The sequence below is a fragment of the Antechinus flavipes genome, chromosome 2 (genome assembly GCF_016432865.1).
Source record: "Antechinus flavipes isolate AdamAnt ecotype Samford, QLD, Australia chromosome 2, AdamAnt_v2, whole genome shotgun sequence".
NCBI lineage: Eukaryota > Metazoa > Chordata > Mammalia > Dasyuromorphia > Dasyuridae > Antechinus > Antechinus flavipes.
This window is the reverse complement of record NC_067399.1, coordinates 398,890,542-398,917,265: the sequence shown is the minus strand read 5'-3', so window position 1 is coordinate 398,917,265 and position 26,724 is coordinate 398,890,542. Positions and strand designations below refer to the sequence as shown.

The 26,724-nt window shown below is 40.2% G+C and overlaps 1 protein-coding gene and 1 long non-coding RNA gene across 2 annotated transcripts in view; both read right to left on the bottom strand.

Moving 5' to 3' along the window:
• The window catches only part of SLC6A7 (solute carrier family 6 member 7), a 37,391-nt gene extending 19,332 nt beyond the window's left edge, over positions 1–18,059 (bottom strand). The window contains exons 1-8 of the mRNA XM_051978696.1: positions 17,541–18,059; positions 10,780–10,963; positions 6,403–6,534; positions 5,415–5,649; positions 3,643–3,781; positions 1,233–1,367; positions 503–606; positions 210–334 (exon numbers count right to left, since the gene is read on the bottom strand). Coding sequence (XP_051834656.1) covers positions 210–334; positions 503–606; positions 1,233–1,367; positions 3,643–3,781; positions 5,415–5,649; positions 6,403–6,534; positions 10,780–10,963; positions 17,541–17,573 — 1,087 coding nt within the window. The 5' untranslated portion in view covers positions 17,574–18,059. The remainder of the gene's footprint in view (positions 1–209; positions 335–502; positions 607–1,232; positions 1,368–3,642; positions 3,782–5,414; positions 5,650–6,402; positions 6,535–10,779; positions 10,964–17,540) is intronic.
• LOC127550085 (uncharacterized) lies at positions 14,476–16,497 on the bottom strand. The gene is made up of 2 exons (XR_007950774.1): positions 16,390–16,497; positions 14,476–14,843 (listed from the first exon to the last, which is right to left on the bottom strand). It is a non-coding gene; the product is annotated as an uncharacterized LOC127550085 (long non-coding RNA).
• Positions 18,060–26,724: the final 8,665 nt, after the last annotated feature.

Here is a 26,724-nt window from a genome sequence, read left to right as displayed (position 1 = left end):
TCTTTCAGAAATGTGAAAGTCTCTAGATATTCTTATGGCCTAAACACACTTCCAAGCTTCTCTCTATATTCTTAGATCTTATTCACAGCAACTTCCTCTATGCAACAAGCATTCACCCATTAGGTCACCCTCAAGGGCCAAACCCCCACATATATGGTACCACATGCTTCCTCTATGCCCAAAACATTCCAAGGAGCCCATCTATCTACCTGCTTTGGCTACTTGGTCCACAGGGACTCCCAGCTCCTGAGACATGTATCCCAGCACAGAGAAGATGGCAAAACCAGCCAGAATGCTGGTGATTGCATTGCCCAAGGTAACAATGAATGTATCTCTGGGAAAAGAAGAGGGATAGAGTAGGATAGGCACCACTTGGCATGAGAGGGCATGATATCTCAATCCTATTTTCTCTGACCCTATGAGGGATCAGTTTGTCCACCCTCTGACTCTCCCACCCCCAGTGAAATGACCCTCTGGGAAGAAAAGGCTGCAGGGGACTGACCTGTAGATATTTTGGTGAAAGGTGTTGTAAGAGGCAAAGGTAAGGAGGCCCCCAAAGCCCACCCCCAGGGAATAGAAGATCTGCAAAGCTGCCTCAATCCATACCTGCAGGAGAAGAGTAGAGATGAAAGGAAGAGGGAAAAGAGAGGGGAAAAAGTAGGGCCATGACAAGGGAGTAGGGAGATGACAGTAAGAGCAAAAGGAAATATAAGATAAGTGGAAGTAAGGAGAAGAGAGAGAAATTAAAGAACCCAATTGATTAAGGAGAGATGAAAGGAAGAAGAGAAAAAGAAAACTGTCTTGGAAAGATCTTCCCCCCTCCCTAATTGATGTCCCTTCAACCTCCTCTTTCCTTCTTTCCTGATCATAAAAAAACATAGGAATGTTTTTTTAGTATTCTAGTTCAGCTGGTTCTCTTAGATAGAAAAAAGAAAAAGAAATATATACTACCCAAGTACATCTTTACTCTTACCCACTGGGATACAACTATGAGAGCATCAAAAGATTCATGTACCTGGTCATGGGTATAAGTATACTGAAACACCTAGAACCCTTCTTTCCTTCCAGCCCTCCTCTGATTGCCTATATAACATATTGCCAATATATTGGACTGCTCTTTCCCCAGATCCATCACATAAATAAACCCGAGGTATGGAGAACAGCCTTTATTTGCTCTTCCTTTCCTGCTCCTTCTTCTCCCACTCTCAAATCCCCTATTACAATCCACTTACCTTGGAGGTTAGAAGGTGATCAAATTGGGGTGTGAGATAGAACTGTATTCCTCGCCAGGCACCTTGAAGTGTCAATCCCCGAATTAGCAGCATGAGAAGGATGAGGTATGGGAAGGTGGCTGTAAAATACACTACCTGTAGAGAGGAGGCAAGGAGCACAGGGAGCCTAGGATGGAGCTGAGGAAGGGGAGCAGCTCTCCATGGTTCTGATTTTCCTTCTTTCTGACCACTTCTTGTCAGCTATTCTTCTTCCTTCCAGTCCTTAAATGTCAATGTTAGAACCCTTTCTTTTCTTTCCTTAATCTCAACCACTCCAATGATGTCAACTATTTATTTCTGTGCAGACCATCACTGGGTCATAGTTCTAGTTCTAGAAATATCATTAGAGGTCATCTAGTCTAACCTCTTCATTTTACAGATGAGGAAACTGAGGCTCAAGTGTCTTGCCCATAGTCATACAGATAGCAGGGATCAAAGGCAAGATTTGAACTCCAGTATTTCAAGGTCTTCCTGACTTCAAGTTTAGCAACCTGAAAAGCTGGGGGTTGATGGAACCAGGATCCAAAACTTCAGAGAATTGGATGGCCTCTGGGAGCAGATTAGGAATAGATTAGGATGAGATTCCCAAGCTCAGGAACTCATCCTTTTGGGGTTGGCAATTTTAATCCTTCCTTAGACATTAACTAGTTGTATGACCTTTGGTGATAATAATTATAACAACAATAATAATTTAGCATTTATTTAGCACTTTAAAATTTGCAAAGCACTTTTCATGTTATTTTTTTTGAATAATCTTTGTATACCTCATTTTTCTTATCTGTTAAATAAGGATGTTGGACTCTATGAGCTTTTAGTCACTTCCAGCCCCAATCTATGATCCCAAGAACCCTTCCCTCTCAATGCCTCATAAGTCTTATGTGTATTTTCCAAAAGAGCTTTGGGTGTAGCAACTCTTTTTGTGGTAGCAAAGAATTAGAAAACGAGTAAATGCCTATCAATTAGGGAATGGCTGAATAAGTTGTGATATATGAAAATAATGGAATATTATTATTCTATAAAAAATGATGAGCAAGCTGATTTTAGAAAGGTCTGGAAAGATTTGCATGAACTGATGCTGAATGAAACAAGCAGAACCAGGAATACATTGTACACAATAATAACAAAAATGTGTGATGATCAGTTATGAAAGACTTGGTTCTCAGTGTTTCAGTAATCCAAAGCAATTCCAATAGACTTTGGACAGAAAATGCCATCTGCATCCAGAAAAAGAACTGAAACAATGTAAATTAACCTGTGCTATGCTTACTTTTTCTTTCTGTTTTTTTTTTTTTAGTCTCTCCAACGGTTTTTCTTTTTGCTCTGATTTTTCTCTCCTAATATGATTCATAAAGCAATATGTATTAAAAATAAATAAATTTACTAGAAAAAGAAAAAAAAGAGAGATTTAGGTGAGCTAAGGAGAAGGAGGGCAGCTAAATAGTGCAGTGGATAGAATATAAGGCATCTTCCTGAGTTCAAATCTAGCCTCAGCGATTTACTAGCTGTATGATTCTAGGCAAGTAACTTAACTCTGTTTGCCTCAATTCCTCTTTTGTAAAATGAGCTAGGAGAGAATGATAAGACTCTCTAGTATCTTTGCCAGGAAAACCCCAAATGGACTTGTGAAGACTCAGACATGTCTGAACAATAACAACAAAGTGAAAGAAAGACTTGTGTGCACTTCTCAGCGAGAGGGTTAGGGAAAACAGAGTCTTCCAGAGCCCCCAAATATCACCATCACATATAATTCTGGGGTATATAATATGTTAGAAACTGAGGAGAAAAAAATTTTTCAAGCTAGGCTGGGATTGACTCATAGTCATGCTATGGTTAAATGTTGGACTTTAGAGTCAGGAAGACTTGAATTTGAATTCTTCTTCAGACTCTTTGCTGGATCATCTTAGGCAAGTAATTTAACTTCTCTTGGCCCCAGTTTTCTTCATTTGTAAAATGAGTATAATAGTAGCACCTACCTCACAAGGTCACTGTAAGCATCAAACATAAGTAAAATGCTTTATAAATATTAAAGCATCATATGTCCTCATTATTATCACTTTATTCATAATCATTGTCATCATCTTCCTCTCGTTTTTTTCTGGGCTTTGGAAAAAGGAAGTATGTTCTGGTGGTCATTTTAGAGCTGTCTTTTCTGAAATATTTCTTTATGTTTCTATATTAGATAATGAGATCTCTGGAAACAAAAATCAAGTCTTTTTTATTTCAGCATCTCTATCATAAAACCTTGCACATAGTACTTATTTCCCAGGGATCCCAGACTAGTTAAAGGAGAGGATCGGCTGGAGGAAAGGTAGGAACTCAAGGTCTCACAGCTTCCTCCCCCCCAACTTGAGCTAGTCTCTCAGAGTCTCACCTTGCCAGAGGATTTTACTCCCTTGAGGATGCAGAGGAAGACGATGACCCATGAGAGTAAGAGGCAGAGACAGAGTTTCCATTGAATCTCACCTGGATCTCCGATGCCTGTACTCCCTTGGATGTGGAGAACATATCGGCTAGGGCAAAAGAAAGGAGCCTGAGTATCTAGGAACAGAGTAGCCATACCAATTCAAACCCACCAGGACTTACATCCAGGATCCCAGATACCTCAAGCCTTCCTTCAGCATCTATGCCTACCATCCACAGGGACAGAAATAATTTAAAATACCTGAGTAAAGGGAAACCTTTTCCTTCTTCTTACATCTGAGAAATCAGATTGATGGAGAATTAGTTTTAAAAAGTCAGATTTTATTTATTTATTTGTCCATTTATTTATTTATTTATAGCTCACTGTGTGAGCTTGAACAAATCATTTATTTCAATGGGCCTTGTTTTTTGAATAAAAAATTCCAATTTATGTAGTACTTTCATATTCACAAAGCATTTTCTGTACTCTAACCCTTACAATTGGCAGACACATATACATTACTATTCCCATAAAACAGATGGGGAAACTGAGGTAAGGAGAAATTAAGGGACTAAGAGAATCTCAACCTTGAAAATTATCTCACTTAAACTGCTTCTGAACAAGATTCCTTTTACAGCATCCTCCAACCTGTAGCTTCCACTTACTCTAGAGAGGAGGGATTTTTTTTTTTAAACTTTACTTTACTTTTTTACTTTACTTCTCAAGGCAGCCCATGCCTCTAAGGAACAGCTCTAATTATTAGGGCATTTTTTTCCTTATGTGGAGCCAAAATCCATCACTCTCTAACTTTCGCAAGTTGGGTAAGTCTAATCTCTTTTCCCTTGAAAATCCTTAAAAATACTTGAGATAGCTATTGTGACATGAGCATTCTTCCCCATCAACACAGTCTCATGTCTTCTTATCTGGCAAAATATTCTGTTATGGAGCCAGTAAGTCTATTAGTCCAAAAATTTAAACAAATATTTCCTGTTTTCAAATTCATTGGTCTTTCTATTTTATTTTTTACTTTTTGGACCAGACCTATGATCTTATTGATAATGGAGGCTCACTCTTGCAGTTTATGGTATTAGAAAGTTGCTGAGGGCATTAAAAGGTTGGGTAACTTGGCAAATCATCCCATCAATATATATTAGAAGAGGGCTTGAGTCTTCCACATGGTACTCAGCCTTTCTCACTGTCTCTATAGCCCAGTTTCTTAAACTATGGTTCCCTTCATAGGATGATGAGGTCTCAAATGGAATATGGGGGTCACAAAATTATGATTTATTAGAGTAAATGTTTGATTTGTATATCTATTTTACATACTTATATGCCCAAGGTTGCATAAAAATTTCTTGGGTGAAAGGGAATCACGAGTGAAAAAAGTTTAAGAAGCCTTATAGAAATTCTATAGCCTTTCTATGTTTGTTCATAGGCTTAAAAATAATTATTTTTAGAGGACTTTATTACAAGAGTTCTAGCAGCATGGGAAAGTTGGAGGATCATATTAAGTGAAAGGACTGGTCTACATATGAATTCCTAAGGTCCGTTTCCATCTCTAGGAGGCTCTCCAAAATTCCCCAGGCATCCCTATACAAAGTTTTTCAGAGTGAGGCTACAGTGTCCACTGGGATTCTTGTGTACCAAATGCTATCACCCAGGGTCCAAGGCAAGCTGTGCTAGGCATGAGGAACTCCCTCTTTGATCCCTCCCTCCCCCAACCTCTGGCCAACTGGTCTGACCTCCAGTATTCTTCGCTGGGGCTGACGGTGTTAGAGAGGTTGAGGGGCATCGTGCTATTGGCTTCTCTCATTGCATGGTGGTCCAGGCAGAGGTCTGTGTTCCACCAATTACCACAGTGCTGCCAGGGCAGGTGGCTGGTTAGGGAGGCGAAGAGGTAGAACAAGACGTAGGCGATGATCATGTTGTAATAGATGGCCACCAGGGAGACGATGATGAGCATGGCCACGCCAACACCTGCAGAGCCCATACAAGGGGAGCAGTGGAGGCAACCTTACTTCTGCCTCTTCAGCCCTCCTGCTTCCTTGGTAGTCCATTTGAGATGGGCTCCATCACTCAGAGACACCCTCACCATTCCCACCCAAAAATCCATGGCAACATGGCAAGGAGCACTGCACTTGAAATTTTAGGTCTTGGGTTCAAAACCTGCCCCTGCTCCTCGGTGGCTATGTGCTGTTGGGCAAGATAATAAAGATAGCTAGTATCTATACAGTTTGGGAAGCATTTTACAAACATTTTTATTTCTACAATAACTCTGGAAGGTAGGTGTTATTATTATCCCCATTTTATAGATGAGGAAACTGAGGCAGAGAGGTGTCAAGTAAATTGCCCAGTGTCACCTAGATTTCAATTCAAGTCTTCTTGATTATGAGTCCAGCTCCCTATGTACTGTGCCGTCTAGCTCCCTATGTACTGTGCCACCCAGCTGCTCCAGACCTCAGTTTCCTTAAATGAGGGGATTGGACTAGATCTCTGAGAACTCTTCCATCTCTGAAGCTATTATCTTGAACTCTCTTGTGAACCTTGACTTTTCCCTCTATAGAAAATAGCCATGAGGTTGTGATAGAGACTATTCCAAGAGTCTGGAGCCCACTGGCGAATGTTGCAGGCAAGCACTCACTAGCTCCCTTTCTTCTAAGTTCTACTGTGGGAGGAGAAATGCAGGAAGGCCAAAATGGTTGCCCTATGGAGTAAATAAGGGGACCTTACCTTTGAAGAGAGGGCTGATCTTCCAGACAGCAAGTGGACCCAAGCTAGAGAACTGGCCCAGAGAGAGCTCCAGGAAGAAGAGGGGGATGCCACAGATGGTCAGCATGATGAAATAGGGAACAAGAAAGGCACCTGGAAATACAAGACAGGGAAAGGCAGAGAGCCCAGCTGGGGACCTTCAGGGGAATCTTACTCTGCACACACAGCTAAGAAATGAAGAGGTTATGTGTTCTCTCTGCCTTTTTCTCTCTTCCTCTCTTTCTTTTCCCTCCCTTTTCTTTCTTTTTTTTCTCTCTCTGTCCCACTGTCTGTCTTTGTCTTTTTCTCTCTTGTCTGTTTGTCTATATCCCCTGCCCACCCCTCCACCTCTCCAACCTTGTAGGTCACTCTCTGCCTCTCTCTCTTTATCTCTGTCTATCACCTCACATCCCCAACTTGGTAGGTCACTCTCTGTCTCTCAGTCTCCTTGAATCTGACTCTGGCTATCTCTCTTTATCTCTGTCTGTCTGTCACCACCCCACCCCCCACCCCCCAATCTGGTAGGTCACTCTTTATCTCCTTGTCTCTGTCTGTCTCTGGCTCTCTGGCTCTTTCTCCATCTGTCTCTGTCCATCTGCCTGTCTCTCTCTGTCTCTTTTTTGTCTCTATCTCCCTGCCTTTGCTTCTGTCTCTGTCACTCTCTTTCCTCTCCTTTCTCACTTTGTCTTTTTCCTCCCTCCCCTCTCCCTTTCCTCCTTTCTTTCCCCACCCTACTTCTCTTTGGAACTTTCAACAAGTCACTTCTACTAGACCAATTTCTTTCTTTATAAAATCAGCAAGGTGGACTTGATGATTAATCTCTTTTCTGTTTGAAATCCCTCTCTGATAATCTATGTTTCAAAGTCTAACCCACCTCCATGCCTCTTTTTTGCCAATGGATATCAAGAAGGTATTGCTATCCTTGGAGCAATTTAATTCAAACAAATAATCCAGACTTAAATTAGGAAGCCTGAGCTCAAATCCGAGGCTCTCTATTTACTTGCTGTGGGGCCCTCAGCAATTTAAGTTCTCTGAGGATTGGTTTCCTGATCTTAAAATGATGAAGGTCATACTTGTATTTCTTTCTTCACAGGATTATCATAAACTTTAAGCATTATAAACTCTAAACACTATAGAAATGTAAGTTGTTACTATTGGATTGGACTCATGATTTCATCAGGAGAGGGAATTCCCAAAGAGGAAAATCCCTTCTATCAAAGCAGATCAGCACCACTGTAAACCAACAATTTACAATCTTAAAAGATTTGCTGTTGCTGCTGCTGGTGGTGGTGGTGGTACTGATATTTATTGTTGTTATTATTGCTGTCTGACTCTTCATGATCCTATTCGGGGTTTTCTTAGCAAAGATACTAGAATGACTTGCTATTTATTTCTCCAGTATCTGGGTGGCAAGTGAATAGAATATGGGACTTGGAGTAAGGAAGACTCATTTTCCTAAATCCAATTTTGACCTCAGATATTGTGGGATCCTGGGCAAGTCACTTCATCCTGTTTGATTTAGTTCTTCATCTGCAAAATGAGCTGGACAAGAAAATGGCAAACCTACTTTCTTTGCCAAGAAATGAGGTTTTCATGAAGTTTCTTCATGATCCTAGGCAAACAGGATGAAGTGACTTGCCTAACTAGGGTCACACAGTTATTAAGTATCTGAGAATGGATTTGAATTCAGGTCTTTCTGACTGTAGGTTGGTTTACTGCTTCACCTAGCTGCCCAGAAAATTGGTAGAGCCACTGAAAGATTAAGATAAAGATACTGAGTTTAAGTACTCTGCCCAGGGTCATCCAGATAAACTATGCAGAAGGTAGGATCCGAACTCCAGTTCAGAGGCCAGTTTACTGTCCACACACTATCATGATGCTTTTCCATCATCACTTCAGCCAAGATAGAGCCAAAGCACAGCAGTGCTGAAAAGACAATCTCTTTTACTTGAGGTTAAGAAGGTTAAAGATCATTTTAAGGCTGGAATTAGGAAAACCTGAGTTTCTCAGACAATTATTAGTTAGTTGGTCCTGAGCAAATCATTTAACTTCTCTCTGCCTCAGTTTCCACAACTATTAAAATGGGAATAATAATAATAACACCTACAGGCTAGAGTGGTTGTGAGAATCAATGAAATAATCATTGTAAAGAGCTTAGCACAGTGTCTGGCACATAGTAAGTATATTATAAATGCTTGTTTTCTTCCCTTCCAGCCTTGCCTCTATGTACAATGTGTTCTAGCCACACTGGATCCCCATCTATATCTTGTCCTTCTGTCTCCTCTGCAATTAGTCACACTGTTCCCAGCACTTAGCCTTTCTCTTCCATTATTATCTATGGTATTTTCCTCTTCTCTCTTTCCTTCCCCCTTTTTCCCTCTTACCCCCCCCTCAAAAAAAACAACAACCCAAATTCCAGCTTCCCAGGAAGCCTTCTTTGAGTCTACCGGTCAGAAACTATCTTTTTCCCTCCTTGGTGCTCACCCACATCCTTGTTTTGTACTTTTAACCTTACATTATGGTTCTTTTGCTGTCCTGTGTTTCTAGTAGATACCAATTTTATTCCTTTCTGTATCTTCCCCAGCATCAGGGACAGATCTTTGCACTGAATAAGGCTTAAAACACATTTCACATAAAGGAGAGAAATGCTTCTCACAGTACAAAGTCAGCCGTTTATCCTTCAAGCTGCAGGTGGGAGAGAACTAGGCCCTAGGTGGGCTTAACCTTCTCCCCCATAAATCCCAGTGGGAGGCCAGGCAGGAAGTCAAGGTCCAGGAAGAGGCTGGCCTGAGCTGTCTCAGAAAAGTTAAGTGATGAGCTAGTGGGGAGAGTGGAAGGTTCTTAAGGGGGCAGGGCTTAATTTCCTTTTGACTCCTTGTATCTCCAGCACCTAGCACAGGGTCTGGAACAAAGTGAGTGTTTGATAAATTACTATTGAATTGAATTGTATCTTCAAGGTATTATTGTTGTACAGAAGAGGCATAGCATGTTAAAGGTAGAACTCACATTTTATAAGCATAAAACTTTGACCACGCAGATCTACACTGTTCAAATTCTAGTTAGAAAGAGTTAGGCAAACAGTACCTGTCCCAGATAAGTAAATATTACAAATAAGCAATTTAGTGGATAAGACTTAGAGTTCAAAAAATCTGTATTCAATCTTGACTCAGACATTTATGTGTGTGTGTGTGTGTGTGTGTGTGTGTGTGTGTGTGTGTGTGTATGTATAATCCTGGGCAAGTCATTGAATGTCAAGGTTTTTTCATTTGTAAAATGGGATTACTTATAGTAGCTGACTTGCAGAGTTGTGAGTTTGAGTTAACACATGTATAGGGCTGTATTAAACAACTGCTAGTTAATGTTACTAAATGCAAGATGATTTGAGAAGGAAGAGAGCAATAGCAACCAAGAACTTAACTGAGTAATTAGAAAGGTATCTGAGATCTTTTAGTTCAAATCCTTCATTTTATATGGAAAGAAACAGACCTAGAAACCATTATTAGAACTAGAACCCCACTTGGTCTCTTCAATCCCATTATCAGGGTTTTTACCACCTTGTTGTGCAATCCATACATTTTGAGTGAGTTTTTCAGTCACAGATACCAAAATCTTGAACTGTTCTCCCTTCCCTCATTTAGAGAGAATGAAGGAGAAAAAAAAAATCAAAGCAGAGAAAGAGAAAGGGGAGAGAAAATATTTTACTGCCTCCATATACTTTGAGAGACAGAGACACAAAGAGAGAAAAACAGATAAACAGAAAAAGACAGCCTGAGAGAAAGACAAAGACACAGAGAGAAACACAGAGAAAAACAGAGACAAAGAGGAGGAAGGGAAGGAGAGAGGGAGAGTGTAGATGAGAAAGACAGAGACAAAGAAGGCGGGGGGGGGAGAAGGAAGGGGGGAGAGGAATTGAAATAGAGAGATAACCTTCTGAATCCAATTCTCCCTGTGCAACAAGAGAACTGTTCGGTTCTGCACACATATATTGTATCTAGGATATACTGTAACCTATTTAACATATAAAGGACTGCTTGCCATCTGGGGGAGGGGATGGAGGGAGGGAGGGGAAAAATCCGAACAGAAGTGAGTGCAAGGGATAATGTTATAAAAATTACCCTGGCATGGGTTCTGTTAATAAAAAGTTATTAAAAAAAAAAAAAAGAAAGAAAGAAATAGAGAGATAGATTGAGAGAGACAGACAGGCAGGTAGGCACTGGGAAACAGAAGCAAGTAAACAGTCTCTGCCCTCAAGAGCTTACATTCTAATGGAAGAACACAACACATAAAAGGGATCCACATGGGCCACTATATCAGCATGACCCCACTCTAAGGAAAAAAATGGATCAAAGGATCCCCTACCTCCTCCGTTGGTGTAAGCACGATAAGGGAAGCGCCAGACATTGCCTAGGCCTACGCAATAGCCGATGCAGGAGAGGAGGAAGTCCAGTTTCCCTGTCCAATTTCCACGATCTGCAGTGAAGTCTATTTCCAGGTCTCCATCACCCTGATCGCTAGGGGTCATCAGTAGATCTGGGGTCACAGGCTGCCAGCAAGAAAGACCAGAAGGATGAAGGAGGAAGAAGAAATCCAAAGGACAGAGGTCAGGCCGAACCTCTCTCCACTCCCTACCCCAACACTGTAGGAAGGACAGCCTTACTACTTTTGCCACACTAAATGGTCCAAAGCAAGATAACAATTTACTAAGTATTCACCATGAATCAGATATCGTATTAATTGCTGGGGCTACAGAGAAAGGAGGACAGTCCTTTCCTCCATAGAGCTCACAATCCAATGGAGAACACAACATGGAAACAACTAGGTACAAACAAGATATATACCAAATACCTTCTCTTCCTTCTTAAGTTTCTGGACAAGAATGGTGAAAGCTGGAGAAACCTACAAAACACCTGGTATCAAGGACAGAAAAAGAGAGCAAAGCCATCATGGCTGCCTGGAAGAGAGGGAATGTCTCCTCCAAAAGACAGATCCACACATTGCTTTTCTTCCCTGAACACTTAACAATCCACCTTGTGCACAGATTAAATTACAAGAGAAACTTAATGTCAAATAAGGCCAAAGATTTAAAGAATTTTTTTTTTTAAAGAAGTCACCTTTCTTTAGGGCAGCTAGGTGGTGCAATGGATAGAGCACTAACCCTGAAGTCAGGACCACCTGAGTTCAAATATGGCCTCAGACACTTAACACTTCCTGGCTGTGTGATCCTGAGCAAGTCACTTACCCCCAATTGCCTCAACAACAACAACAACAACAACAACAACAACAAAGTCACCTTTCTCACAATGTTGCCTGGGAAAATTCATCCAGGGACAATTTTGATTGTAATCCATAGTCAGTATTCAATATATATTTTTTTGGTATACATAAAATTTTACCATTTATTAAAGATCAAAGCAAATTTGCATACTAACGAGAGGGATATGATTTATTTTATATAAAAATTTTTATTTTTATATAAAAAATTATATCTTGGTGAAATATTTGATATCTTTTACTGTTGCCAAATTTTTCTCAAACCCCTCTCCTCCACACAGACACATTCTGTTATTACAACCTACAATTTAAGGAGCTTTGGTCTAAATGGCCACATTGAGATGTCTTTTGCAATATTGTGATTCTCATTTAAAAAAAAATAGGTTGGACATGTACAAGCCTTTTTTTAAAAACATTTTTCCATCTTAGTCATGTTGGGAAAGAAAAATCAGTACAAAAGGGAAAAAAACCACAAGAAAGAAAAAAAAAGAAAAGGTAAAAATGGTATGCTTTCATCCACATTCAGTCTCCATAGTTCTCTTTCTAGCCGTGGATGCATTTTCCATCCAAAGTTTATTGGAAATGCCTTGGATAACTGAATTGTTGAGAAAAGCTAAATCTATCATAGTTGATTATCACATAATCTTGCTATTATTGCATACAGTGATTTCCTGGTTCTGCTCACTTCACTTAGCATCAGTTCATGTAAATCTTTCCAGGCTTTTCTGAAATTAGCCTGCTCATTATTTCTTATCACACAATAGCATTTCACTACATTATTACCATAACTTATTCAGCCATTCCCCAACAGATGGGCATACACTCAATTTCTAGTTCCTTGATTCTACAGAAAAAACCTGCTACAAACATTTTTGTATATATGGGTCCTTTCCCTTTTTTTATGATCTCTTTGGGATACAGATCCCATAGTGACACTGCTGGGTCAAAAGATATGCACAGTTTGATGGTTCTTTGGGCAAAGTTCCAAATTGCTCTCCAGAATGGCTGGATAAAGTACTCAATACTTATTGAGTTGAATTAAATTTTACTATCCATCTGCTACCTAGTTCTGTTTTTGGCATTCTCTCATTCCATCATGTCAAATGATGGAAGTGATAGCATTGATGGAGACATGCTGGTGTGAAAGTGAAAGTGGTCACTGAATAGTTATTTATGTTTGTATCTTCTCTCCTCCCTAGGTTGTAGCTCCAGAAGGACTGAGTTTACTGTTTTATTTACACTTTGTATCTTCCTTGGATTTGCTCTTGGTCACTTACCTATGAAAGATACAAAGTTTATTGTTAACAAAACAGACACTTAAATAACTTTCATCAACTACTAATCCACATGGTTCTTTTTCTTCTATATGAAAATATTGAAGACCTCTTTGATAATGGTGTTAAAAGGAACTAGGTAGGCAAATATTCCACCATAATATTCCACAGCAGACCACATCTTTACTATCATCTACTTGACTGGAAAATATAAAGAATACAGGTGTTTATTCACTGACTATGACAAAAAGTGTTTGTTTCAATACAGTGAAATACTGCCTTAAAAGGTTTCTTCCAGCAAAGTGTCAAAATGATCTAAGATTTCTAGAAAGGTTTTACAGTGTAAATAACTTTGTTTTACAGCCTTCTGACTGTTAATATCAAGTGAAGCTTAAAACATGGAGATGTGCTTGCCAAAGGCAAATTTGGCTCTGTCAGAGAGAAATCCAGCAGAGTTCATGTCAAAGAGGGATTCTCTCTATGCTCTTGGTCACAAGCCCTGGTACACTGCAGTCTTTTGAATGAGATCCAAAATCATGTAAGTCAGTCTGGCCCAATTATCTATACAGGCAAAACTAAATAGAGAAACAAAGATTATCGACTAGATTATGATATGCAATTGCATGAGTAACCTGTGGCATTTATCTATCATTGGATAGATCTGGAGCTGATATTGCAAAATTACAGTGGGCCAAGCCCAGAATCAAACAGGAGGAGAATAGGATGGATTCTTTTTGGGAAGCTGAAAAGCTCTTCCTGAGACAAAGACTTATTTTTTTTTTTTTTCACCAACACTCTTTAATACTGCAGGGTTGTGAGTCATAGAACACTATCGTCTCCAAAGAATTGAAGTTGAGGATCCCCCAATGGGGAATGGAGAGGTGCAAAGTGAATATACAAGCAGGCTGAAATGCATTATAAGCAAAAATGTCATGAAAGAAATGAACAACCAGAAAAAAAAAAGATTGGGTTTTTCATGCAGCAAAAAGAGGACAACTGATCAACAGGAAAGCCCATAGATTTATACCAAAGCATATATGAATATTTCCAGGACATTGACTGGTCTTCCCATGGTAAATTTAAAAGAATGTAAATAAAAGTCACTGAGCATGGGCAGGTATAGATGGATGATGACTGTATTGTTAAAGGGAAGATCTACATCAATGAGATCACAGATTTCCTGGAATAGGGGATATCACTGTATTTTGAACAATACTTTCTTTTCTGGTTTCATTGGCAAAAGGAGTTCCCTGGGAAGATTTCTCTTAATACCAATCAGCAGATACTTTGCGATTTACAGTCTTAGAGAGGTACCTGGAGCACTGAGATGTTAATGATTGTCTAAGATTATACAGTTATCATGGGTCAGAGGGGAAGTTAAACCCAGGTTACCCAGATCATCTGAATGTTTGTCTGCCTCCTAACCTTGCTACTTCTCACATAGACTATGATCTCTTGAGAGTTTTTTCTTCCTTTGTATCCCCGGCAGTTAACAAAGTACTGGCATATAGTAGGTGATTAATAATTGTTTATTGATTGACTGACATATTAGACACAAAGTTTGCTGAATGAATAATCTTCCTGGCAATGACGATGGAGGCATTGATGGTGGTGGTGATGAAAGGCACTGCTTTTCCATACAATGGTGACAGTGAGAGTGAAAATAGTTGAAGCAGCTATTCCAGGGGGATAGCACTAAGGGTTAAGCATTCAACAGCTCTTCTATTCCATTCATGGCACATGCATCATAGTGACTTCTCCAGCTGGGCTTAGATCTGCTAGAAACAAGCCCCCTGCCAAGGCCTCAGCACTCCAGGCCTGCTTCCTTTCCTTCTGCCTGGTTAACCCTCTTCTAGGACCTTCCTTCACAGCTGAGCCCTAAAAGCAATACAAAAACACCAGGCTGTGGAGATGCCTGGCTAGGGTAAGACTAGCTCTAGCAGGAGCGGGTAGAGTTTGCAAGATGCCAGGTGGCCCGGCACCACCCCAAAACCCCCTCTACAGGGGCAGGCAGCCTGAGAAACCAGCTAATGAGGCCGATCTCCCCACTCCCTGGGAAGAAGCTGCCCTTTTCCGCTGTTTCCATGGTGACAAAGAGTTCCCCGAGTAGGATGCTTGCAGCTCATTTCCACTCTCCCCCACCCTACTCCATTCAGGGGGAGGCCTGTCCCTGTTCCAGTGAGAAGAAGGAAGAGTTAGTGGTAGAACTATGACCTGGGCTTAGCTACCTGGACCTTTACTTTTACCATGGGCCTATTTCTCATTGCCTGGCAAAAAAGAATGAGCTAATGTATAAAGGAAGTCATTATAAAAAATAGGACAAGATTAGCTTGCAATAAATAAATCCATTAACACATAGGCCTGTGAATATATATGTGTGTGTGTGTTTCTATATGTGTGATTCAGTATCTTTTGATATTTCCAAAGAACTGTGATTTTATTGCTGCCAATGTTCCTGCTACTGGCACAGATCACAACCTGTCCACATCTCTCTAGATAGTTTCATTGAATTGCTATAACCTCTTCCAAAATCTGGAAAACATTGCTTGGTGGCAAACCAGGTGATGAGTGTGCTTCTGGTCCTCAGATAACAGACACATAATTCTTTGCCAGGTCCATATTCAAAACCTTTCTGGTTTGGTAGGACCTATCAGAGCTTACATTACATTGGCATCCATTATCTCTGTTCAGTTTATATGACAGGTATGTGTGGATATGTATATAGAGATATAGATATAGCTGTGTATGTAAAATATTTATCTCCCCTCCAGGAATCACACATTACAGGGGGCATGGGATTCAGAACTCAGCTCCTAGAACAAATAGCTTCAACCCAACTGTATCTTTCTGGAAACAGTCCTCTAGTTTCTTTCCTGCCTAGGATGCTGTTAGTGGCTGATGGTTGGGGATTTCTGGAGGGAAGAGATAATGGGGAGCTGAATAAAGTAAAAAGGGAAATCAGCTTCAAGCTGAGGGAGTGGAATAGAGGCAATGGATGGGATATAGCTCAGGATCACTGGAGGCAGCCCATTCCTCAGGACTTTGAAATTGAACCCAAGATCAGTCACAGGCATGTATGTGGCCATCTCCAGTTCAGAAAAGGGTTGAGGTGAGTGGGGTGGGGGCAGTAGATAGAATAATGAGATGAAAGAAGATAAAATTCTGCTTCTGGGGAATCAGACTAGGACTTTCTCTGAGATAGAAACTGACCCAAGTTAAGAGAAACTTTCTTATTCTAAACTCCCACAGCCTTAGTATCCTGTCCTACAGCCAAATCTCATAAACTCTCTATCCACCAAGGTAATTTTCCCATCAGACAGAAATATAGAAATACAAGGAAGATGTCTACTTTTCTTATATTCATCCGAGTAGAGAGGAAAGAATATTGAATTGGAGATCAGATCAGAGCACTGGGTTGGAATACCTGATTTGCCTGCCGATTATTCTTGTATCCTTGCAAGGGTATCTTAACATTCCTGGATCTGGATTTTCTCAGCTGAATTTAATGGAGTTAATATTTGAAGTATTTGTAAGACTACTATGGGGAACAAATGAGATATGCATGAAAATTATTATTATTATTATTATTATTATTATTATTATTATTATTATTGTAAATCCCAGGGAGCTTTGTGAACATCAGCTATCATCCTCAACTTTTCTGCTAAATTGATACCACTAGTAACACGGAGAGGATCAAGATTGGAACCTGACCTAGTTAAATCTAGCTTCTTTCACATATCTATCTTTCTTGGTTCGGCTCACTTCCTTCTCTTCATCTCTGTCTTCTGCTTACCCACGCCTGCTGCTTCTATTCAGTTTTCCCCGACACACACTTCTAACTCTCCAGATCTTTCCTCCCTAGTTCCCCTTCCATCTCTTGAAAAGCTAGGTTAAAGAGAACAGGTGAAGGACAAACGCTTCCATCTCATGGAGACAAGAGAGCTGGCTGGCAGGGAAAATTAAAAGGGTTCCCTCTGCAGGGATATTCCATGGATGTTCCAGGAAGATCCAGGTGCATAGGTTTTACCGTCTTCTGGATCCCTGCTCTCTCTGGCCCAAATCCCAGAGATCTGGGAACAGGATGGTAGGAGGCTGGCTTTAACATCCCTCCCGACCAACCATCAATCTGCGTGGTATAAAAGGATCAAAAACACACCTTTGTAGAACTGGGGGATTTTTTTTTAAAGCAAGAGATTCGGCCTCCCTGCGTCCCCACCCCCCAGTCTCAACCCCAATCCAGTATACCTCCCAAATGCAAACACCTGTTTTCTGGGACAAACCCGCAATCCCTTGCCCCGGCTCTGTCTCTGGTTGTTTACCCAGTTCTTTAATTCAGTCCTCGGCCCTTAGGAAAGAGCCCACCTGTGCCTGCCAACCCAGCCCGTCTCCCCGCGCCATCTGAGCCACCCGAGGACAGGCTGGCTGGCTGGGCCGGTGGCCTGCAGCGTCCCTGAGGCACAGGGAGCATCAGTCTTCGCCGGGGCACTCTCTCTCCCTCCCTCCATGCCCCTCGGTACTCAGGCACACGATCCTGAAGCGCGCCCAGCCCGGCTGCACTACGCTGCCTCTTACCTCGCCCAGGTGGGATGCCTGGCGCCGCTTCATCCTTCAGGGCCCAGGAGCGGCCAGATGCTCCCTCGCACGCCTCCGTTCCCGCCCCCTCTTGGATTCCCCCCGCGTTGGAGGCGCGCGTGCAGAGAGCGCCTGGCTCGCGGCTGCTCCGGCTCGCCCGCCTGGCTCTGCCCGCAGCGCCCGCGCCCGCTTGCTGCCTGCCTCTCTCTCCGCGGCGCACGCGCTGCCGCCCGACTGCGGGGAGTTACCGGCCTGGTCAGGCGAGGGAGCCTCTGGAAGGGAGAACGGGCTCAGGCCGGCTTGGGGCTTCGGGGCTTCGGCCGAGGGCAACTGAGGAAGCCAAGGGTAGCTGCATCCTTACGCCCCCATTCTTCTCCGACCCCGCCCCACCTAGAACCCTTCCCTAGTTTGGTCTTCAGGGAGCCCACCTAACCAGAGGCTGGAAATGAGGAGAGCCGAATTTGAGTGTTCTGCCACCGAGTCACTGTGTGACCTTAGTTAGGCAAGTCACATAATCCTTCGGAGTCACCACTTCCTCCTAGATGAATGAGATGAATTCCAAGATTCTTTCCAGTTCTAAAAAGTCCAGGAAAACATTGGCACAGGAAAGATGTAAGACGTGGCAAGCAGCCAACTGTCTGACCCACAGCCAAAGAAAGGAAAGGAGTTGAGATGTGTCTGAAAGTTACATCTTGCAGCTATTTTCTATAATTGGCCAGTGAGGTAGGCTCTGCCACATTAGGTAGAGAAGTTAGGTTCTAGAGAACTAGAGAAGTTAACCCTGCCTTCCCTCTGACACTTACTACCTGTATGGGCAACTTGCTTAACCTCTCTGAGACTCAGTTTACTTATCTAGGAACAATCCTACTCCTACCACTTATCTCACTGGGTTTCCCTAAAGCGCTAGCCTCCAACACAATACAAACAAGGACTGGGCAGGGTCTTCCCTATCTCCCTCTTAGCACTTGCTATCTTTCTTTGAACTATTTAGTTCCTTATTCTGTAGATAAGGAAATTTAAATCTAGGGAGGGTAAATGAGAATTTAAAAAGAATATATAGGGATTGGAAAAATGAAGGAGAAGGCCTGAGTGTCATTCATTTCAGCATTCACCAAAAGCTAATCATAATTTTTTCCTCCTATATTTATAACTTTCAAAATGCTTTTATTTTATCCATTATATTCATATATATTTTGTAGACTTGGTACAGTAGGGATTGTAGTACCTATTTTACAGATAAGGAAATTGAAGCTAAAAAGTGAAATATCTTGTCCATGATCATATAGCTATGGATAGATGAAGGCAAAACTTGACAACCAATCAAATATTCTTTACCAATTTAGTTCATCTAGTACTATGCTAGACAGCCAATGTTGTTGCTCTTCTGTACTGACTCTGCAATTCCATTTGAGGTTTTCTTGGCAAAGATATTGAAATGGTTTGCTATTTCCTTCTCCAATCTATTTTATAGATGAAAAAACTGAAGCATACAAGATTAAGTAACTTCTCATAGTTCCATAGTTAACAAGTGTCTGAGGCTGCATTTGAATTCATAAAAATGAGACTTCCTGACTCTAGGATCAATACTCTTATCTACTGCATCACTTAGCTGCCCAAACACACAATAGCTCTTGTAAATGTTAAATTAAAGTCTACAAACTTTTGAACTGTTTTGTCCTTCAGACACTTAACTTCTAACATTTAGATGTTTTCTTGAACCTTTTAATCCATTTCCAGGCAAAAATATTTCTTGTTTAATCTTTCCTCTTTTGTTTCCTTTTCCTCTTACTGCTCCCTGTGTAGACATCTCTGTCTCTGGACTTTTTCTCTTTCTATGTTCTACCCCAAGAGTGATTTTGTCTACTCCCATAGCATTTGCAGATGATCCCCGAAACTACATTTGCAGCCCTGACCTCCCCTTTGAGCTCCATTCCTGAATTTCCAAATGCCTATGGGACATCTCTACTGGGATATAGATACCTCAGGCTCAGCATGTCCAAACTTCCTTCTAAAAACCTGCCTCTTCTTCAAATTTCTCTTTCTATTTATAGCATCATCATCTTCCCAGACAGATAGCCTTGGAGTCATCTTTGATTCTACCCTCTCCCTCACCTCCCATATCCAAGCAGCTGATATGTTCTTGTCATTTCTATATTCACATTATCTCATACCTACATCTTGCTTTCTTCTGTATTACAGCTATACTAATCTTTTAACAGTCTTCTAATAGGCTTTCCTGCCTACAGGTTATCTCCTCTCCAAACCATTCTTCTGAGCCAAGGTAAATTTCTACCCTTACAGGAGAGACAATGCACCACACATGCATTTTCTCTTATGGCAGAAGTAGTGGACTAGGAAAAATTGTTGTAATGTGTTCTTAGACAAGGATGTTTTTGCTCATCTTTATTTTGTTACAAGGATGATTCAGTCTAGAATGGGGTGGATGGGAAATGATGATGAAAATACATAATGAATCAAAAGAGCATATTTAAAAGTATAAAGTAATTATTTAAAGTAGTGCTCTGGTAATTTCACTGCTCCCCCCCACCCCATCTGTATTTCCTTATTACCAAATAAAGAATAGGTTCCCCCCACCCCTTACCCCTGCTGCCTTTTTAGCATATAAGACTTATAAAAAGTCAGGGATGACAAAAGATAAAAATAATCAAATGTTGGAGGGGCTGTAGAAAGACTGAGACATTCCTACATTATTGGTGGAGCTATAAATTGGTCTAATAGTTCCAGCAAGCAATTTGGATTTTGTTGAGAAAGGATACTTTCTATTAAAGTATCCTTGAGACTTGTCCATAATACTGCAGAAAACTCCCTGGAATTCCCATCTCAGAAGTACCTTCAACCCTTGTAGTCCCTATCTCTGATTAGATGTTCTCAGAACTTCCTTTGGGGTGGAGGTGGGGAGAGATGGGGGAAAGGATACCAAGCCAGCAACCCCTTAGTTTATCACCATGGTTCCAGTCCAGACTTTTCCTTTCTATTTCCTTTCTATTTCTATCCCCAGAACTTAATATAATGCATAGCATGTAGTAAGCATTTAATAAATGTTTGTTGATGATCCAACCGTTCTGGAGAGCAAATTGGAACTATGCCCAAAGGGCAATCAAATTGTGAATGCCCTTTGATCCAGCAATACCTCTACTAGGTCTGTGAAACAAAGAGATCATAAAAAAGAGAAAAGAATCTACATATACAAAAATAAAACAGCTCTTTTTGTGGTGGCAAGAAATGGAAATTAAGGGAATGCTCATTGAATGGTTGGATGAATGGTATATGAATGTAATGGAATACTATTATGCTATAAGAAATGATGAGCAGGCAGGTCTCAGAAAAATCTGGAAAGACATAAACTGAAGATGAAGTGTGCAGAACCAGGAGAACATTGTAGACAGTTACAGCAATACCATGCAATGATCAATCATGATAGACTTAGCTCTTCTTAGCACTACTAATCATGCAAGATAATTCCAAAAGATTTATGATGGAAAATGCTATCCACATCCAGAGAAAGAATTATGGAGTCTGAGGGCAGATAGAAGCATACTATTTTAATTTTTTTTCTTTCTCATAGTTTTCCCCTTTTGTTTCATTCCTTCTTTTACAACATGACTAATTGTGGAAATATGTTTAACATAACATTCTTTGTTGTTCAGTCATGTTTGACTCTATGTGACCCATTTGGGGTTTTCTTGGCAAAAACATGGGAGTGGTTTACCATTTTCTTCTCCAGCTCATTTTTTAAAATGAGGAAACTAAGGCAAACAGAGTTAAGTGCTTGCCCAGAGTTGTACACAGTATCTAGGCTGGATTTGAATTCAGGGAGATGAGTCTTTCTGATTTCAGACCTGGCACTCTATCCATTTTACCACCTAATCGTATCTTCTGCATGGCAGGTGCTAAATATACTTTAAAAAAAATTAATTGAAGCAAGGTAGAAGGACAGGGAATTTACCTGGGAGGGCAAGAGAGAGGAGAGGAGGAACCAGGGGCAACAAGTACACATGCCTTGCATAATCAAGGCTAGGCTGGGCAGGAGAAGGTCTTCCAGCATCTTTATGGCCTCCTGGGCAGCACCTGCTACTTTGTGCATTCAGGCGCCAGTTGTGAGGGGCCCATCACTGTTGGGGCACTCAGGGCCCAGGGCCCAACACAGAGGACTTTGCCCTGTACTGTGTAAACACCAGGCAATAGAGTATGGGCTATAGAATGTTAAAAGGGTCGGGATGTATGTATTTCTTTGCCCTACCCCCTTCCACTGCTTCTTTCTTTTTTTAACCATTCTCCTTTCCTCCAGCTCCTTAGCCCAGCTTAATTGGGCATTTTCTCAACCTTAATTAGCCAGCCCTATTAAGTGGGTTCTAATAAGGAATTGAAGAGAGCCACTGAGTATATTTGGGAATGAAATAAGAGTCTGGAAAATATGCAAACCCCATTCAAATGAGCACATTCTGAGTTAAGAACTTGGGTGCTTTTTAGTAATGAGATTGGCTCTTCCCCTTTTTGTTATAGATCACTCACCCAAAGCTTGCCCAGAGTAAAGGAGTAGCTAGGAGAATCTTCTTTGTCCCTGCCTCCCTATCATAAAAATCTGTACTATGTACCCATAGCACAGCTGCATCCCACCAGTCCCTAAGCTGCTCTCCTGCCATTAAGACTTTGACATTCTGATTTGATGATTCATACAGCTTTTAAAATCCCTCTTCCTCTTCTATTAAAGACTCCAGAGACTGAACAGAGGGGAGATGGTTGCTTCCTTTCAAGCATGAGTCTATCTGGACATGTGATAACCACAGTTATACCAATTGTAAAATTTCTACGTCTCCTCCCATGAAGTTTTACATATATAATGTAAATATTTAATCCTATAAGAACACATGTATGTGCTATTAATAGTATTGAAATTTGGAGTAAGAGTTAAAGAGAAACATGGATTTGAATCCCACCTTGGACACTGGTTAGTTTGGGGATCCTGGATAAGTTAAAAATCTCAGTTTTCACATCTATAATATGGATATATAATAATATAATACTTTCAGTCCCTGGTCCTCTCACTTATCATAAGGATTAGATGAGTCCAAAGTAGATCACTGTTACTATAGAATATCCTTAAAGCATGAAGGAAGGAAGGAAGAAAATAAGTACTTATTAAAAGTCTACTATGTGCCATCTATTATGCTAAATACTTTATAAATATTATCTGTGTAGTCCTCATAATTATCCTAGGAGGTAGGTGCTATTATTATTTCCATTTTGTTGTTGTTCAGATATTACAGTGATGTCCAACTCTTTGTAACCCATTTGGGGTTTTCTTGGCAAGGATACTGTAGTGATTTGCTATTTCTTTCTCCGGCTCACTTTACAGATGAGAAAACTGAGGGAAAAAAAGGATTAAATGACTTGTCCAAGGTCATACAACTAGGAAGTATCTGAGGTCAGACCGAACTCAGAAAGATGAGTCTTCCTAATTCCAGACCTGCCACTCTAACCAATGAACCACCTCTTCCTTAGATTACTACAATAACCTCCTAATTGATCTCTGTCTGAGACCAGATTTATATTCAGATCTTCCTGACTCTAGTTTAGTGTTCTAACCACTGAACTATTCCAGCTGTCTCATGGGAGAGTTCTACATGAAACTTTCCAAATAAAATGTTCAAATAATGGAAACTATCCCCTTCTTTAAAAAAAAAAAAGGTTTTTGTTTTCTTTCTTTTAATTAAAGCTTTTTTATTTATAAAACATATGCATAAGCAATTTTTCAACATTGACCCTTGCAAAACCTTTTGTTCCAAATTTTCCCCTTCTAACCCCTCATCCCCTCCCTTAGCTGGCAAGTAGTCCAATACATGTTAAATATGTTAAAATATATGTTAAATCCAATATATGTATACATATTTATACAATTATCTTACTGCACAAGAAAAATCAGATCAAGAAGGAAGAAAAAAAAACTGAGAAAGAAAACAAAATGCAAGCAAACAACAGAGAGAGTAAGAATGCTATGTTGTAGTCCACACTCAGTTTCCCACTATTCTCTCTCTGGGTATAGATGGCTCTCTTCATCACTGAACAAGTGGCACTGGAAACCAGCCCCTTTTAAGCAAAGAGATAGTGTGATGCAACGGAAACAACATTGGTTTGAGAAACAGAGGACTAGCTGTTCAAATTCTGCCTCTAATCTCATGCATGTGATCTCATGTGATCTCAGCAGCAAGTTCCTTAAGGCTGTGGTCCTCAGTTTCCTCACCTAGAAAATGAAGCTGTTGATCCAGATGCCATCTGTAAACCCTTTCTAATTTTAGATTTATGATCAAATTATTCTGATCATTAGATATTACAGTTTCTAAAGAATACAAAAATGTAAGAATGAATTCCTGCCCTCTTAGGGAGTTTGTCATTTAATAGCAGAGTTAAGACATTTTACAAAAATAACTATAATGCAAAGGAGAAGAAAAACTAGAAATAAAATCAATGCCATGAGATCAGGTAAGGAAAAGAACACTTCTAAGCCTGAGGTTCCATTGGGTATGGGCACTTGGGCTGAATGAGATGAAAAAAGATATTTACATAAAAAATGGAGAAGAAAAGAAACTTCAGCATCCGAGGTAGCATGAACAAAGGCAGAGAGACAGATGGAGGGGGTAACTGTTAATTGTCCAGTTTGTCAGGAATGTTGGATCCATGAAGGATAAGAGATAATACTACAACTAAATGATTGATGGGAGGCTCAAATGCTAACATATAAACATTTTATCTCATGGGCAATGGGAGTCAGGAAGAAACCACTGAAGAGTTTGTTTTTTACCAAGGAAGTGGAATGATCAGAACTATGAATAAAGAAACCACTGAAGAGTTTGTTTTTTTGTTGTTGTTGTTTTTGTTTTTTTTTAAATAATTTTTTATTGATAGCATGCCAGGGTAATTTTTTACAGCATTATCCCTTGCATTCATTTCTGTTCCGATTTTTCCCCTCCCTCCCTCCACCCCTTCCCCCAGATGGCAAGAGTCCTTTACATGTTGAATGGGTTGCAGTATATCCTAGATACAATATATGTGTGCAGAACTGAACAGTTTTCTTGTTGCACAGGGAGAATTGAATTCAGAAGGTATAAATAACCCGGGAGGAAAAACATAAATGCAAGCAGTTTATATTCATTTCCAGTGTTCTTTCTCTGGGTGTAGCTGCTTCTGTCCATCTTTGATCAATTAAGGCTCTCTTTATCAAAGAGGTCCACTTCCATCAGAATACATCCTCAAACAGTATCATTGTTGAGGTATATAATGATCGAAGAGTTTGTTTTTTATCAAGGGAGTGGAATGATAAGAACTGTGCAAAAAGAATCTGGAAGTTTCATTTTTTTCCTTTTTGATATGATTTTTTTTTGTGCAACATAATTGTAGAAATATGTATAGAAGAATTGCATATATTTAACATATATTGGATTACTTGAGAGGATGGGGGAAGAGAGGGAAAAAATTTGGAACACAGTTTTGCAAGGGTGAATGTTAAAAATTATGCATATGTTTTGAAAATAAAGCTTTAATATAAAATAAAAGATAAAATATTTGGAAGAGTTTGCAAGACAGAGTACAGAAGGAAGGAGGTGGAGGCAGGGAGGCTGGTTAGGAATTACTGCAAAAGGAATTTGGAACTATGCTCAAAAAGTTATCAAACTGTGCATACCCTTTGATCCAGCAGTGTTACTACTGGGCTTATATCCCAAAGAGATCATAAAGAAGGGAAAGGGATCTGTATGTGCACGAATGTTTGTGGCAACCCTCTTTGTAGTGGCCAGAAACTGGAAACTGAGTAGATGCCCATCAATTGGAGAATGGCTGAATAAATTGTGGTATATGAATATTATGGAATATTATTGTTCGGTAAGAAATGACCAACAGGATAATTTCAGAAAGGCCTGGAGAAACTTACATGAACTGATGCTGAGTGAAATGAGCAGGACCAGGAGATCATTATATACTTCAACAACACTATATGATGATCAATTCTGATGGACCTGGCCATTCTCAGCAATGAGATGAACCTAATCAGTTCCAATGGAGCAGTAATGAACTAAACCAGCTACGCCCAGTGAAAGAACTCTGGGAGATGACTAAGAACCATTACATTGAATTCCCCATCCCTATATTTTTGCCTGCCTGCATTTTGAATTTCCTTCACAGGCTAATTGTACAATATTTCAGAGTCCGATTCTTTTTGTACAGCAAAATAATGGTTTAGTCATGTATACTTATTGTGTATCTAATTTATACTTTAATATATTTAACATCTACTGGTCATCCTGTCATCTAGGGGAAAGGGTGGGGGAAGGGAGGGGAAAAATTAGAACAAAAGGTTTGGCAATTGTCAATGCTGTAAAATTACCCATGCATATAACTTGTAAATAAAAAGCTATTAAAAAAAAGAATTACTGCAAAAGGGCAGCCAACAGGGAATGAGCACCTGAACTGTGATGGCAGTGGAAGCTGGAGGGAGACTTAAAAAAAGCAATCATCAACAGGACTTCATGACTGATAGGGTTAAAGTCACTGAAGAAAGTAGAAGAGTATGTCCCAGAGAATGGTACATGAGGAAAGGGTGATAAAATTAAATGGTATGAACTTGACAGAATTGTTGATAGTGACAAAGTAAGAATCTAGAGAAAGGGAGAAGCAAAAATTATGTTAACAACTCTTCTTGGTTTTATGTGAGTAAATAGTGGAGGGGATCAGGTAAGAAATACTTGATGTTGTGGGATAGAGTGCCATCATATTTCAGGTCAAGGAAGTAGAACTATGAAATGGGAGTGAGGGTGGGGTAGAAGAAACCAAGGATCTCTAGATAAGTTTATTTATAATAATTGAATCAGTACTGAATTATCATAGAGTCATAGTTTAAAAACTTGAAGGGATCTTAGTGATCATGAAGTCCAAACCCTCTCACTTTACAGATGATGAAAATGAGGCATGAGAGAAATAAAGTAAATCCTCCAAAGCCAATTAGTAATTTTTGCATCACAAATAAAATATATAAAAAGGATCATATGCTTCTCTGCTTTCTTCAATTGAGTACATATTGTCCCCCATTTGACAAACCAGCTTTGTTCCAAAACTGAAATTTGGGTCACATTTCTCCATAGAAACAACATGAGAGAAAGTGGTTAAGATTCTA